A 17,312-nucleotide genomic window follows, 5' to 3' on the forward strand; every position below is an offset into this window, starting at 1 on the left:
ACCTTGTTATCTCAGATTCTCCAGCATCTGCAGTTCCTACTATCTCTGAAACTCTTCCACTAAGTTATATTTCACCTTCACAGCTCCTGGCTTGATTGAGAACTTCCCTAATATCCATTTAAATCTGTCCCTCAACTTGCTTTGCCGTTCACTAAGATTATGGCTGACGTGATATACTTCACATTCCCACCTACCCCTATAACCTTTCACTCCCTTGCTTGTAAGAATCTATTTACTTCTGCCTTAAAAATATTCAAGGACTCTACTTCTACTGCCTTTTTAGGAACAGAAAATAACCCTCTGCAAGGAAAAAAAAATCTCTTCATATCTCTCTTAAATGAGTGACTCTTTATTTTTAAACTGAAATTCTCACTACGCAGTTGCAAGTTGCCAATTGATTGCAATTAATGTTGTTTAAGGTCTTTGTAGATGGCCCAACTCCCCTCATTAATATTCCAGTCACAATTTTACCAAATTCAACAAGCTGGCGGGAAAACTTGGCATGGAAAATCAGGGTAGGTTCTTGGTGGGTTCAGCTCACTGCCTGCTCAGCAGGACCTCCACGTTGGACACCAGACATCAACATCTCAGGGCACATTTTATTGTCAATGCTCATACACACCCTACGTCCATGTATATTGGCATTCAACATGTGCCAGCCTCTATGAACCCTCTGATCCACTACAGATTGTTTCTGCACCAACGACTGCCACTGTAATGCTGCAGCAAGGACATTGTGCACTCGGGGACACATACTTAGCTCATGAAGTAGACTAGGCTGCACGTCTAGTCTCTTCACATGTGATCATAGCACTCACTCAACTACCTGCAACCTTCCCTTTCATCGCCTTTTTGTGCTTTGTCCCTCTGCCAAAGATGATAACCTCATGTGATTACTTTCTATGCGTGCTCTTTAGAGTAGACACAAAGCTAGGAAGCTTTGATTGTCATCAGGCCTCAGTCAATTTAAGGGAGATATCCTATACTGAGGGGGTCCCAGCACAGTAAGTCAGGAGTAGCCCCTATTACCAGACCAGGACAAGCTGGGGCGTTCAGAGTCAGGATCATCTCCTCATAAGGAGTGAGGAACTGAATATCAGGCAGCTCACCACCTGTATTAACTCTTTCTGTTCTATTGCAGACTCCTTTCCTCCTAGAATGAGACAGCAAGACAGGTGTTATGGAGATGAATGTGTGTGGCACAGCTATTATTGTTGGTTCAGGTGGAGGTGTCCTGAGTGAGTGAGTAGGTAGCACAGAGGGCATGAGGGTAGAGGGAAGTAGGATGTTCCAGGCAATAGTGAGATATATAGAGCATGAGCTTTAGTGGGAGATGAGTACAGAAACAGAGATACATTGAGTGTGAAATAACAGAGAGAAAATTGTGCACTTACACTGGTGGGGTGGAGACGGACATTGGCCTTTCTTCCTGCAGTTCTGAGCTTTCCTCCAGATGTCTGAGACTTCTTTAACCAAGACGGCAACCTTGGACCAGGCTGGGCATGATCTGGTGTCATGGACTCCAGGGTTAGTCCTGGGGGAGAAGGAAGTCCCTTCTATGCACCAACTAATCTAGCAGGAGCTCTGGGACCCTGCACTTAAGGCAAGGCACTGATTTCCCCTTGTCTGCCATGTCTGGGGAAAATGTCAGGAACCACACAGGGCAGTTCTGGATTGACAGTGCTTGTCCAGATGAACAGCAGTCTTTTAAAGATGCCACATGTGCTCAGGGTGCCAGTCAATTCTGAGTACAGTTCCTCCAGGAATAGCACGTGGTAAGTTGGGGTTGGAATCAGATGTGATTGATGCCATAGGGGCAGGAATGGCAATAAATACAGCAAGTTTGGTAAGATGAGCAAAAAGACTTTTTTGGTTTCACGACAAGAATCACTCCACTACACTTGACGTGACTTGCTCTTATCCAAATAAACTATAAGATTCAGCTGGCCCAGTTATTTTAGAAGTTTTGCACATTCTAGTCCTCAGCCCTTCTCAAACCCACATCCACTCCCATCATGGTCCATGGTAAACTTTTGCCACTCCACCCACTGCAGTAATTTAAATAAAAATAAATCTTACCTACACACTTACCACACATTGACATCTTGACCTGCGATGACCACTTTCCAGTATTTTTGTTTTAATCCCTCCCACTTGATTTGTACTCACAGGGCAAAATTTAATGGCCACACCTCCCCCTACAAAGGCAGGTTTGGTGATGGGGTGCATTTAATCAGATGCAAGGAATGGTGATCCTGTTCATCAGCGATTGATGCCCTCCTGAGCATCCACAGCTCACTTAAGAACCTCATTTTACTTCTGCTTGTATTCACCCAGTGGCAGATGGGGATTTGTTACATGGGGAAGCCTGAAAAACAAACCCTGTTATGGTTGCTTGCAGGACTCTGGGAAGGATCCCTAACAGCTAGGGAATCAGTGCCTGATCAAGAGAGCGAGCACCCAGAAAAGGGGGAGGCATTGCAGAAGGTTAATCCCCTGCCCTTGCTACCAGTCCCTCTCCCAACCTCCCCTTATGAGCCCCACCTCAGGCATCATTACTTCCTACATTCATTCACCCTTGGGCTGAGTCCCTCACCATCCTGGGTGCATTACCAGCAACTAGCAGGGAGTGGCTAGTGGGCAAGATCCTCATCAACCCATTCAATTGTGCCTACAGTCAGGACTAGGGACTGTAATCACAGGCCTTGATGCTGACTCTTGCCTGGGCCATAGCCTGAGCACAGATTCGAGATCTTGGACCCCATGTAGCCACGGACCCTGGTTAATGGGTTTGATTTATTGCCCTGCCTATAGTCTGTTCCTTCTTTTCTCTGATTATTTACCAATTATTTGTGCTTGTATTACTCAGGAGGTTGGTTAGCTTAGTTGGCTGGACGGCTGGTTTGCAAAGCAGAGTGATACCAACAGTGGGGTTGAATTCCCAGAGCAGCTGAGGTCGCTAGGAAAGTTCCACCTTCTAAAGCTCTCCCCTCTCCTGAAGTGTGGTGACCCTCAGGTTAAACTACTGTCAGTTGTCACTGTCTCACTGAGACAGTGACCCAATGCAGTAATTTTACCCTTACTAGTTATATTTATCAATTTTTCTTTTGTAAATTGGTTTTAGGTTTTAACAAATTTGAAACTGTATAACTCTCCTGAAGATGTTCAGAAAATCATGAGTATCACATCACAAATTGCTGCAGTCACTTGGGCTCTTTCTTTGTCAAATACATACAAAACAACTTGCAGATATCTTACTTGGAAGTAGATTGATGTTATAGAGCCTACGGAGGTGGTTATTGTAATTGAGAAACTGGACAGAGTTCAGTGATTGTGCAACTTTCCTATATGATGGCACATAATTTGGAGTTTCATTTGGTGCAACATGTTTGGTCCTCTGTTCCTCCTTTTCCACTTTTTCTCCTTGTATGGTAGTTAAGACTGGCAAAAATTCATCATTTTCTGCAAGGTTATGAGCAACAAAAATAACATTTTATGAAAGCAGCAAATTTAAATTTTTCACGCATTTGACTGTTGTAAATGTTTGATTTCATTTTATAAAGTATTTATTTAAAATCTGTCAAAATAGTTTTGGAAAAGCATTGCTGCTTAAAATAAGAGGCATGAACAGGCCAAGGAACTACAGGCCATTGGAAAATGTTCTGATGAGCAAAACAAATCATTATTTACAAAGACAGTTTAGATTTCTTAAAGGTCTGATCTACATGTGAGTCCAGACTCACAGCAAAGTGATTCACTCTCAACTGCCCTCTGGGCAATTAGGGATGGGTAATAAATGCCAGTGTCACCCACATCCCATGAACACATTTTAAAAAGGCTGGAATACTACATATACAGTAAACTTTTTTATTAACCAGCTCCTTTAGGACCAGTAGTGTGCCAATTGATCAAATATTTCAGATAATTAAGAGGTCCACATAATCAATGTAAAAACACACCGTATGTAATAGAGACATAATGCAGGGGATATATACATCACTATTACACTTTATTTACATTATAGATCACTTAAATAATATTGTGACTTTGCCTTAAATAAAACATAATGGCAGTCTTCTTACTCACACCCTCAACAGACCACTCGTTCATTGAGGTAGACTATGATATTTGAGGAGAAATTAATTCAAAATTGAACCAATGTTGATATTTCATGTGGCCATCTGATTGAACAACAAGCATATTTACATTGAGATAAATAAATTTAAAAACTATAATAATTGGACAGAATACCACAGTAAACTTTGCGGTATTTGATATATATAATATTTGTTGGTTTATTGAGAGTGCAAGTTCATGAGGTGCCTGTTAAACAAAGTTTGCTGTAGTTCTTTTTTTAAAATTCTCTTGTGGGACTTGAGAATCACTGGATGGGACAGCATTTATCACTTGTCCTAGCTGCCCTTGAAAAAGTGGTGATGAGCTGCTTCCTTGAACTGCTGCAGTCCATGTCTGATGACTGCATTCAAGAAGGATGTGCTCGGACTAGACAGGACGCAGAGGATATTTAAGAAGATGTTTCTATGAATGCTATTTTTTAGCCACAAAAGAAAACTGGAGGAAGCTGAGGAGAGAATTAAGTGAGACGGCATAAAATTGTGAGGGACCTAGATATTGTGGTTAGGAAGGGCATATTTCCATAATCGGAGAGATCAATTTATGTCTGGAGGTACAGAAAGAAACCCTGGAGGCATTTAATAATAACTTGGATATGCACTTGAATTGCTATAACCTACAGAGCTGTGGACTGGGGGAAAATGTGGAATTAGGCCTACACAGATATGATAAGACAAATAGATAATTTTGTTTGGTCAGAGGGGTGTGGGTGTCTCTGGCTTGGTCAGCATTTATTGCCCATCCCAAATTGCCTAGAGGGCAGTTAAGAGTCAACCACACTGTTATGGATCTGGAGTTACTGTAGGCCCAACTGGGTAAGGCTAGCAGTTTCTTTCCCTAAAGTACATCAGTGAACTAGATGGGTTTTTACAGCAATTGGCACTGGTTACATGATTGCCATTGGGTTAGCTTTTTATTCCAGATTTTTTTTGAATTCAAATTTTAACATCTGCCATAGTGGTATACCTGTGTAGTTGTCAACATTAGGAGGAAAAACAATGACAAGGTATTACTTAAATTGTAGTTGATTGGGAAAGGTTGATGTACAAAAGGATCTGCGTGCCCTTGTATTATGATCACAAATTAAGAGTGCACTTTGGAAGATAATTGGCATGTTTGTCTTCATTGCAAGAGGACTTGAGTGCCATTGTACATGCCTTGTTGACATTACACTTGGAGTAATGTGTGCAGTTTTGGTCTCCTTAACTAAAATATATATTTGCTATAGAAGGAGTACAGTGAAAATTCATCAGACTAATTCCTAGGATGGCAGGTTTGTCATGTGAGCTATATGAGTGGACTGGGCTTTTACACATTGGAGTTTAGAAGAGTGAGAGGGGATCTCATTGAAATGTATAAAATTTAGACGGGCTGGACACAGGATGATATTTACTTTGACCTGGGTGGTGGTTGGAGTATTAACAGTCTCAGGATATGGGGTAGAATATTTTGGACTGAGGTGAAGATAAATGTCTTTAGTCAGAGGGTGTTGAATTCTCTATCATGGAGGGATGTGGATACCAAGTCACTGAATATGTTTAAGAAATAAACTAGATAGATTTCTAGAGGTTAAAGATATCTGGAATGGGGGAAGAGAATGGGAATATGGGTATTGAAATACATGAGCACCCATGGTCATATTGAATGGCAGAACAGTTTTGATGGGCTGATTGGACTACATCTGCTCCTATTTTCTATTTTTCTATGGCACCCAGCAATTATATCAGGATTCTAATTCTGGTCTTCTCCTGTAGTCACAAGTAATGAGTTCATCAGCACGGATATTTCTATTAAACACACATTATTCAATGGGGTAAATAGTGCCCTGCAAAGAGTACGCTCACTTAATTGGAAGTTCATCATGTAAAACTCAATAGACTCCATGTAACTTCTAAAAATATTATGTTAACACTGTAATTGATGTTTCACTGTGATTTAATTTGAATTTAACCTTGTGTAGTCTAAATAACTTGTAATATTTGTTTAGATTGGCCTATATAGTCTGGAAGTATAAAATATTCTAATTATTTTCATAAGTGTGAGCACGATTTTGCTGAGATGGATAGGATCAGTGAGGAAACGGGATACATGATAATTAAAAGAATTTAATCCATTAAATAGAGATTCAGTGATATAGTGGTAATGTCAAGTAGGTTCAAATCCTACCACAACAACTGGTGGAACTTCATTTCAATTAATAATTCTGGAATTAAAAGATGGGCTAATGGTGACCATTAACACCATTGCCAATTGTAAGTAAAAACCCATCTGCTTCATTCATCCCTTTAGGAAAGGAAACTTGAATCTTAAGTACCCTCTGAAAAGCCCCAGTAAGCTAGGCAGTTGTATCAAGCCAGTACAATGCCTAAAGATAGGAATGCAACTGGATGGACCCAGCAATAACCAAGACAATCAAAAATGACAATGACCATCCAGCATTATTAACCCTCCAAAATTCTTCTGAAAAACATCTAGGAGCTTTTGTCAAAATTGGGAGAGCTGTCCTATAGACTGGACAAGCAACAGCGTGTCATTGTCATTCTCACTCATTCTCACTGTATCACATCTTACACACAGTGTAATTGATACTACCATAACCAGGCCTGAGATGGCAGCATAGTCGTACACTGTCAGGAGAGAGTGGTCCTGGGAATCCTCAGCATTGACTCCATGAAATCTGACAGCATCGGGCCAACATGGGGAAGGAAGCTTTCCACAGATTGTTTCCCTCTCACCGCTTTCAACCCACTCTTCCATGTTGATCACCAGTATCCATTCCCAAGTTTAGTTGCCCTTGAGAAGGTGATGGTGAGCTGCCTTCTTGAATGCTGCAGTCCACATGCTGTAGGTGGACCCACAATGCCCTTGGGGAGGGAGTTCTAGGATTTTGACCCAGCACACTGGCAATATATTTCGAAGTTGGGTTGGTGAGTGGTTTCAAGGGGAACTTGTAGGTAGTGGTGGTCCTATATATCTGCTGTCCTGTCCTTCTGACTGAAAGTTGTTGTGGGGTTGGAAGGTGCTGTCTAAGGAGCCTTGGTGAATTTATGCAGTAAAGCTTGTGGATAGTACACACTACTGAACATCAGTGGTGAAGGGAGTGGATGCTTGTGAATATAATGCCAATCAAGCAGACTTCTTGTCCTGGATAGTGATCAGCTTCTTGAGTGTTGCTGGAGCTGCACCCATCCTGGCAAGTTGGGAGTATTCCAACACACTCCTGACTTGTGCCTTGTAGATGGTAGGCAGGGTTTGAGGAGTCAGAATATGAGTTACTCACTACAGGATTTCTAGTCTCTGACCTGCTCTTGTAATGTTTTTCTGGCTAGTCCAGTTCAGTTTCCTCTCAAAGGTAACCTGCAGGATACTGATAGTGGGTGATTCAGTGATGGTAATGCCATTGAATGTCAAGGGTTCAATAATTGCAACGCCTGTACTGATTCAAGAAGGCAGCTCACTACCAATCTCTCAAATGCAATTAGGGGTAGGGATTGAATACTGGTCTAGATAGTGATGCCTACATCCCACAAAAGAAATTTTAAGAAGTTCCACAACTCCCGAACGAATCCACAGTGGTCAGATTTGGGAAATGCTTCTGTTGCATACTGTTACTTCATATGCTTTCTTTCAATTTCTGAATTCTTCACTAGCAGTGATAAGAAATATGCACAGTACATATGTTCAAAGACCACAGTTGGGAACATTGACTGATCCAATTTCAGGTCAAAAAGGTAAAGCAGAAATAGGAAGCCAAGATAAATTGGGATGAATGTTGTTGATAGGGAGAATGGCCTGACCTCAACAGGAAATACATGTCACCAGGCTGTATGATTGGCTAGCAAACCTTCCCTCCTAATGACATGGGTGGCATCCCATTGAGATGCTTCACAAGAGTTGCCCTTGTATTCCAATTGGCAGTTTGGCCGAAAAGATGTCAGCCTAATCTGAAGCAGCCAGCAGCTTAGCAGCTGGTAGGCAAGAAAATGTTGTAAAGAGTTCCAATGCAGAGTAGAGTCATCGAGGTCTACAGCATGGAAACAGGCCCTTTGGCCCAACTTGCCCATGCTGCCCAGTTTTCACAATTCAAACTGGTCCCATTTGCCTGCGTTTGATCCATATCCATCCATACCTATCCCATCCATGTACCTGTCCAAATGTTTCTTAAATGATGAAATTGTACTCGCTTCCACCACTACCTCTGGCAGCCCATTCCAACATTCACCGCCTGTGTGAAAAAATGCCCCTCTGGACCCTTTTATATCTCTCCCCTCTCACTTTAACCTATGCCCTCTAATTTTAGACTTTCCTATCATAGGAAAAAACTATTGGTTATCTACCTTACCTATGCCTCTCATGATTTTATATACCTTTATAAGGTCACACCCCAGTCTCCTAAACGACAGGGAAAAAAGTCCCAGCCTATCCAACCTCTCCTTATAACTCAAACCTTCCAGTCCAAGTAGCATCCTAGTAAATCTTTTCTGCACTCTTTCTAGTTTAATAATATACTTTCCATAGTAGGGCAACCAGAACTGTACGCAGTACTCCAAATATGGCCTCACCAACGTCTTGTACAGCTTCAACAATACATCCTATCTCCTATACTCAGTGCTCTAACTGATGAAAGCCAGCATGCTGAAAGCCTTCTTCACCACCCTGCCTACCTGTGACTCCACTTTCAAGCAGCTATGAACCTGTATCCCTTGATCTCTTTGTTCTATAATATTCCCCTCAGCCCTGAGTTGCCTTACCAAAATGCAACATCTTGCATTTATCTTAATTAAACTCCATCTGTCATTTCTCAGCCCACTAGTCCAGTTGATCAAGATCTTGCTGCGTTTCCAGATGATCGTCATCACTATCCACTAAATCATCAAATTTGGTGTCATCTGCAGACTTACTCACTATTCGTTCTAGATTCTCATCCAAATCATTTATATAAATGATGAATAACAGTGGACCCAGCACCAATCCCTGTGGCACACTGCTGGTCAAAGGCCTTCAGTCTGAAAAACAATCCTCTCCCACCACCCTGTCTTCTACCACCAAGCCAATTTTGTATCCAGTTAGTTGGCTCTCCCTGGATCCTGTGAGATTTAACCTTACTCAACATCCTACCATGCGCTACCTTGTCAAAGGCTTTGCTAAAGTCCACATAGACAACTTCTACTGCGCTGCCCTCATCTACTTTAATGGTCACCCCTTCAAAAAACTCTTGTGAGACATGGTTTCCCACAGACAAAGCCATGCTGACTATTCCAAAGGAGACTTTGCCTGTCCAAATGCCCGTAGATCTTTCCTCTCAGAATCCTCTCTAACAACTTACCCATCATAGGTAACACAGTATGGAGCTGGAGGAACACAGCAGGCCAGGCAGCATCAGAGGAGCGGGAAAGTTGATGTTTCGAGTCAGGACCCTTCTTCAGAAATGGGGGAGGGGAAGGGAGCTTGGAAATAAATGGAGAGGACCGGTGGTGCTGGGCAAGATAGGTGAAATGGTGATAGGTGAGTGCAGGTAGGGAGTGGTGGGGATTGGGACGGATGGAGCGGATAAGTGGGCGAGAAGATGGACGGGTTGTGTCATGTCAAGGAGGCGGTGATGAGAGGGAGGGTTGGACATGGGCTGAGGAGATTTTAAAACTGGTGAAGTCTATGTTTAGGCTATCGGGCTATAGGCTCCCGAGGCAGAATATGAGATGCTGCTCTTCCAGTTTGTGTGTAGTGTCATTGTGGCACTGGAAGAGGCCCAGAATGGACATGTCACCCAGAGAGTGGGAGGGGGAGTTAAAATGGTTGGTGTTGTCATTTGTCATGTACAGAGCGCAGATGCTCTACGAAACAGTCTCCAAGTCTTCGCTTGGTATCACCGATGTAGAGGAGGCCACATTGGGAGCAGCGGATACAGTAGACCAAGTTGACGGATGTACAGGTTAACCCCTGTCTGATATGAAAGGTTTGTTTTGGGCCTTGAATGGAGGTGAGGAGGGAGGTGTAGGGGAAGGTGTAGCACATCCTGCAGTTGCAGGGAAAAGTGCCGGGTGTGGTGGGGTAAGTGGGGTGTGTGGAGCGGATGAGGAAGTTGTGGAGAGAGCAGTTTCTACAGAAGGCAGATAGGGGTGGGGAGGGAAATATATTTTTGGTTGTGGGGCCGGATTGTAGGTGGCAGAAGTGGCGGAGAATGATACGGTGGATGTGGAGGTTAGTGGGGTGATATGTGAAGGCAACGGGGATTCTGACTTTATTTCTGTTGGGGGGAGGGGGTGTGAAGGCAGAAGTGCGGGAAATAGATGTTAGGCTCACTGGTCTGCAGTTCCCAGGCATTTCCCTATAACCTTTCATAAATAATTGCATAGCATTAGCCACCCTCCAATCTTTGGCACTTCACCTGTGGCTTCTTTGATACAAATATCATCGTTAGGGGCCCCACAATTTCCTTCCTAGCCTTCCACAAAGTCCTGGGGTACATTCATCAGGTCCTTAGGATTTATCTACTTTGATGCGTTTAAGACTTCCAGCACCTTCTCTTCTGTAATGTGGACTCTCTTCAAGACATCACTATTTATTTTCCCAAGTTCCCTAGCATCCATGCCTTTCTCAACGGTAAATACTTACATGAAATATTCACTTAGGATCTCACCCATCTCTTTTGGCTCTGCACACAATGTCCTTGTTGATCTTTAAGAGCCCTATTCTCTCCCTAGTTACTCTTTGCCTTTCATGTACTTGTAGAAGTACAGGATGAGAAAACTGTATGGGTTATTGTTAGGATTGTGGGGCACTGCTTTTCTTGCCCACAGCGTCCTCCCCCACAAGCTTAAAATGTTCTTCCCCTACCACGGGCTGCTACTGCGAGGCTGCTTCCTCATGCAGTGGAGAGACGGTTTCAATCCACCACTGGTAAAATACTGGCGGCCTAGTAAAACACCTTTACTATGGTGGACAAGCTGCCTGAATACGGTAACGCTATCGGTACGGTAACGCTATCGGTAAACCTCCTCAACAGCAAGATGCGCTTGGGGAACATATCCAATCTGGCTCCCTCTGATTCTGTCATTTCTGGCAAATTGCAGGTTGTAAGGTCAAAGCACATTAATAGACAGAATCAAAACAAGCCTTAGGATGATCTGTATGATAAATAACACAGTATATGTTTAATCATTTTAAAAAGGCAGTGGATTTTTATAAGGTTAAGTGTCACAGTAAATAATAATGCCATAATGATTCCTTTAAAACTCTACTGCATGATTTGGAGTATTGAAGCAGGGGAAGCAAAGTTCTTACCGGTTTCAAAATCCTGATATGATGCCAAAAAATCCAGAATTACGTATTCAGGCAATTCTTTTTGCACTAAATGTTTTATACTTTCTTCACTGATTTTCTTGTCTCTAGTTAGTATTTGGGAGTTGCGTAGCATTCTGATGATCTAACCAGCAAATGACATTTGTATGTAAGAGTGGAAATATAGCAATTTCTATTTACATAGCACCTTTAGCACAGTAAAATATCTTAAGTTGATTTACAGAAGCACTAACTATTAAAATTTGACACCAATCTTCATGACAGCAGATAACATTTTTGAAAATCACATCTTGTATGCTATATAACATGGAACTAGTAGCTAATAAACCAGGAGACAATTGTATATATGTGTACCAATGGAGCCACATTCATGGATAACAGGAGAGTCAGGTTCTGTTGAACACAACACCAACCTCGGAAGTCTTTTGATCTGACATCGTGGCAGGTATATTAAAAACAAGGCTGTGAATGCCACTTATAGGTCGCGCAAAGAGGTCATATAAGTAAAGAGGCACCCAAAGTCATTTTTAAGCAATGGAAAGCAACAGCAGCAAGGCAGCAGTAGGATAAGTGCGGTAACATCAGCAGTGTGTGCGCAGAAGCTTCTTCTAACTTATTGCGGCCATTTGATGTCACAAGCTGCATCTGTGCACACACAAGTACCATTTGGTATTATGGACAATCACTCCGTAAAGACACAGAGCTCTTTGCTTTGCAAGCCTGAAGTATGATTATGTCAAAGATCTGGGAATCAATAGAACAAGAAAACACGACATAGTGGCAGTAGTAGGTAAACCTAAAGCATTTTAAACGAATGTAATGCTGATTGGCAAAATTGATGCAAACTGGCGTCAGAGACAGAAAGAAAACAAACCTGAGTCCATCATGCAAAATCAAAATTTAAAGGTTTACCAGCACCGCAATGAACACGTGGCAAACTGCCCATAATAAACTGAGAGCTGATAATATTGTAGATACATTTGAGTTTTTTTTAAAGTCACAGTTGGCATTCAGTAGTTTCCTGAAATGGCATTAATAATGACGAAAGGGTCAGCTATATATTTCTGTGTGCAGGAGACAAAGCATTACATTTATTTAACAGCTGGGAGATTACTTAAGATGGTACAAATCCAGACAAGACTTTTGAAAGATTTAGCACTTATTTCTAGCCAAAATGAAATTATTTGATGCACTGGGATAAATTTCAAGGCCTCAGGCAGGAGTTAGCTGAGCTTTTTGACAACTTTATAACAAGACTGAAGTGCAGCCAGAATATGTACATTGAACAGCAAAGGTGAAAGACCAATAGATCAACTAATTTGAGGCTATACATACTCTGAAGCACAGAAAGAGCTAATGAGAAAGAACAAGCTCACAATATTGATGACTGTGGACACTGTCAAGGCACATGAAGGCCTGAGAGGGAGATGAAGACACTGACTACCCAAATGGCTAGCCTTCAGTTAATCCGAGGGAACGGCAACAGGAGTGACACACTAAAACAGCAGCTAAAGAATGTACACCAGCTTGAGAAAAAGACATCCAGGAACTATGAATGACACCATGAATTCACAGACAGAAGGAATGACCCACATTCGAGACAATCTGGAGAGCTTGTCAAAAGTACAATCCCTGGGAAAAGATGGACAGAACAAAGAAAGATTGTGATAGATGAGTCACTAGAGAAAGGGAGCAGCAAGGTAAAAATGTGGAAAAGAAATCAAAACAACCATATCCTGGAAGATGCTAGTGCGTTTGAGAACACAATAGACGTAAACGATACAACTGTTTCACATGTCTGGACGCGACAGTTCCCAAAGAAAGAAAAATATTACTTAATGATTCGGATCAGGAAGAGGGTGAGAAATAAGCCCACATTAAATCTGAAGGTGAAGACATACTGGAGCACAGAGGGTCAGACGATACCAGAAGATCTTTCCTGAAAATTTGGAAGAAAATGATTACCCAAGAAAAGGCATTCTGAAACAGAACACTGTCATGCTAACAGCATACAGAGGGATCTGGAATTTGACAGCTAAGAGCAACCCAAATCAGAGGAACACAAAAAAAAAGTGCTGTTAGCTGAGTGATCTACCTGCTTTATTGGAGTTAAGCAATTATGAAGAGCTGCAGATTTTCTCAGTAAACCATGGAGGGGAAGGAGATGACACATGGAGGGATAAAGTGAGAACACCATTGAAAAGTACCCTCCATTCAGATTCAAAGATGTGATGCAAAAGGTACGCAGTGTGTTTCAATGAAATGGTTGGATGTTTTGAAGTTTTTATCACATCAGCATTGACCCAATGATTCATTTCCTACATGAAGTACGAATAGAACTCAAAGGAAGACTTATAAGAGAACACCAAGAGATAGAAGAAAAGAAAGTGATTGCAAGAGTGACAGAACCTACAGATTGGGTAAATGTGGGGAGAGAGAAGTCAGTTGGGAAGCTAAGAATTTTTGCCTGGATTCAAAAAATGTCAATTAAATCTCAATAAAGAGCAATCACTATACTATTTGAATGCTGGAAGAAGTCACACCAGCACTGGCAGGGTGAAGGTTTCCAGCAAGCTCAGTGCCAGAAATAGCTGTTGGAACATGAAACTACACACTGAATCTTCACTGTTGACAACATTCATCCTACCTTTATAACATACAAATTTCCTGCATCTATCTTTTGAGCTTAAAGTAATACAGCAAAAGTAGACAAGACATACAGGGAGACCTCTGGGATGGAAGCTCTGAGGATGAGAGAGAGGTAAGACAGCTAAGGGGTCTTAAGGGCATCAATGGTTACGGGGAGAAGGCAGGAGAATGGGGTTAAGAATCATCAGCCATGATTGAATGGCAGAGAAGACTTGATGGGTCCTCATTCTGCTTCTATATCTTATGGTCTCATACCAGACATGTCAAGATGCACAGCAAAGCTGCAGGAGCTGATGAAGAAGATGTAGAGGACCAGTGGTCAGGGTCACATGACAGGAGTTTCAACAAACTCAAAAAGATAATATGCCAAGATAGGAGTGTATGGACCAGACCAGACCCCCTCAAAATATGTTAAGAAGGTAGCCTAGACCCTAATGTTTTCTTATTTTAAAGGTTAAATGTTAGGTGCTATGTTCCAGATGCAATTTGATTGGTCAAACTATTCAACGTTAAGCAAAATACAGTTTATTCAAACACTATAGTCAAAATACAACAAAAGAAAGAACTTGGAATAACAACTCTATTAGAAAACTTAACAGTATAATATATACAGTAACTATTACTAATTACGTGTTCCAATATAGCAACATCTCAAAAATACACACTTGGCAAAAGGCAAATTAAGAAAACAGATTTTGTCTCACATGCAATCAGTATCCTAGGAAGAGAACTCACAGCTTTTGGCTGTAATCTAGAGAGGGAAAAAGTAGCTTCCACCTTTTCAAAACTTCAACAGCAACTGCTGAAAACTAAACCTAAAATCCCTTGTTCTCTGGGTAGGAGCTTGACCACACCCACTCAGGCTGCTTTAATTGTTCAATACAGAGTGAAGCTGGAGGAACCACAGCAGGTCAGGCAGCATCAGCGGAGCAGGACAGTCAACGTTTCGCGCCTGGACCCTTCATCAGGAAACCAGAATTGAAGGCAGTATTCCAAAAGTGGCCTAACCAATGTCCCGCACAGCTGTAATATGACATCCCAACTCCTATACTCAATGCACTGACCAATAAAGACAAGCGTACCAAACGCCTTCTTCACTACCCTGTCTACCTGCGACTCCACCTTCAAGAAACTATGAACCTGCACCCCAAGGTTTCTTTGCTCAGCAACAATCCCCAGGACCCTACCATTAAGTGTATACCGACTGCCCTGATTTGCCTTACCAAAATGCAACACCTCACATTTACCTAAATTAAACTCCGTCTGCTACTCCTTGGCCCATCTGATCAAGGTTCCGTTGTCCTCTGAGATAACCTTCTTCATTGTCCACTACACCATCAATTTTGGTGTCATATGCATACTTACTAACCAATTCTCTATATTCACATCCAAATCATTTTTAAAAGTGATAAAAAGCAGTGGACTCAGCACTGATCCTCGTGGCACACTGCTGGTCACAGACCTCCAGTCTGACAACAGTAAGACTACAAATGTTACTCTTTCAGGCTTCAGAGTTATGATTCCAATCTGAAATTGAAAGTAGAAAGGGAAATGGTGCTGGCAGATACCATATCACTGTTCTCACTACAGGAGAAACATAAGATGGAAGATTGAAGTATAAAGACTCATCACCTATTGAATGTAACACCACTGAAAAGGATCAAATTCAAGACTAGACAGCAAAGATAAGGAGTTACAGATACGTTCTCAGAAAGTGATCCAGGTTAGACAATATGGACAGGATGGATCATATGGAAACTATAAATGTCTATGGCCACTTGTTCAAAAAGCAATGAAGTAGGTAAAATGTATCTGATATTCCTCAACCTTCTGTTCTAAAATGAGCCTCATGACTGCCAGCATTACGGAATATCTAACCAGGTCTAATACACTTCTGATTTCTCCATCTTGTTTCTTTTGTCTCTGTCGTACCAATAGCTTCCATTTAAATCATGAAGTGTAATTCTTTTTCTATATTGAAAAGCTTCAGTGAGTGCACAATGCTTATAATGCTGGACTCTGCGTAAATGAAAAGTGGAGGACGTTATAAATAAAACAGTGATTAAATGATATTAACCTTAAGATTGAAAGCCTGTAGATTATAGGAGAAAGAATAAACCAAGGGAGATAATGAATTCCATAATTCTCATAGCAACAAGCATGACCTGAAATCTCTAGATCATGAAAAGCTGGTCAAATATTTTTCCAGCTTTCGCAGAAAAACTTCCCAATGCATTTACTGGCTGTCTTGGTTGTCTGTTACTCAAATACACCACTATCTATGTTTGTGTGAACTGACTAAATCTAAACTAACTTGCACTTTCTCTCTTCCATTTCTCTCGTCTTCAGTTCATCACCTCATGACTTGTCATGACCTCAGCCATGTTAACAGAGTTTAGTGTATATTTTCCCTCAAAGATTCTGAAAAATAATTTCATATGAGAGGAAATGCTTCCAGTCACTTCAAATCAATCCTCAGAATTCATAGATGATGCTGCATATACAGGACAAAAACTTGCTATTCAGCCTAAACAACCCAGGCCAATGTTTGTAATCCATTTGGGTATCTGGTAGTACTTGCCTCGGACATTCCCTGTGAAAACTCTTGAGTTTTACATTTTCACCACTCTCAATGGGAAGAACTTTTTTCCTTGAATCACCTTATTTGATTTCTATGTGACTATCGTAAATCAATAGCCTTTTGCTTTGCTCTTCCCACAAGTGGAAACAGTCTTTTGCTTGGATTCTTACAGCTCCCCCGGGATGTGTTTGATAGATGAATAGGGGGCATAAACCTGGGCACAATGCATTGGGCATCTTTCCTGGCACCTATGCTCCTGTTCCTGCCCACACTGTAGTTTTATATACAGCAGTGGAGATGGGGGTTAGCCACTTGCCATTGGGTTAATGGAGCCTCTTAAGTGACCAATCAATACTGCTTAAGGGCCACTTTCTGCCCTACTGCAGTCTTTCATGCGGTTAGCAATGGAGGAAGCCAGGTTTGAATGATGCCAAGTGCTTTTCCTGGAGTTATTGATGAATAAGGGTGTGACTCCTACATTACAGAGCCATGGTTCTGTCAGATGCCCGCCCAATATCTGTTCCCCATACCCCACTGGTCCCCTGTCCCCACCCTTACAAAGGTTTCTTCTGTCCTTCTGTGTTGTGCACCATAGCCCTTACCCACTTGATACCTTTACCAGAACCTTCTGACATAGTCCTGTTGACCC

At 41.7% G+C, this 17,312-nt stretch overlaps 1 protein-coding gene across 1 annotated transcript in view; it reads right to left on the reverse strand.

Moving 5' to 3' along the window:
- LOC109929702 (cilia- and flagella-associated protein 54) overlaps positions 1-17,312 on the reverse strand; it is a 160,714-nt gene that overhangs the window by 25,345 nt on the left and 118,057 nt on the right. Inside the window, exons 17-18 of the mRNA XM_048610552.1 lie at positions 11,416-11,557; positions 3,259-3,462 (exon numbers count right to left, since the gene is read on the reverse strand). Of these exons, the coding sequence (XP_048466509.1) occupies positions 3,259-3,462; positions 11,416-11,557 (346 nt within the window). The remainder of the gene's footprint in view (positions 1-3,258; positions 3,463-11,415; positions 11,558-17,312) is intronic.

Source organism: Rhincodon typus, chromosome 22 (genome assembly GCF_021869965.1).
Source record: "Rhincodon typus isolate 14 chromosome 22, sRhiTyp1.1, whole genome shotgun sequence".
NCBI classification, from domain to species: domain Eukaryota; kingdom Metazoa; phylum Chordata; class Chondrichthyes; order Orectolobiformes; family Rhincodontidae; genus Rhincodon; species Rhincodon typus.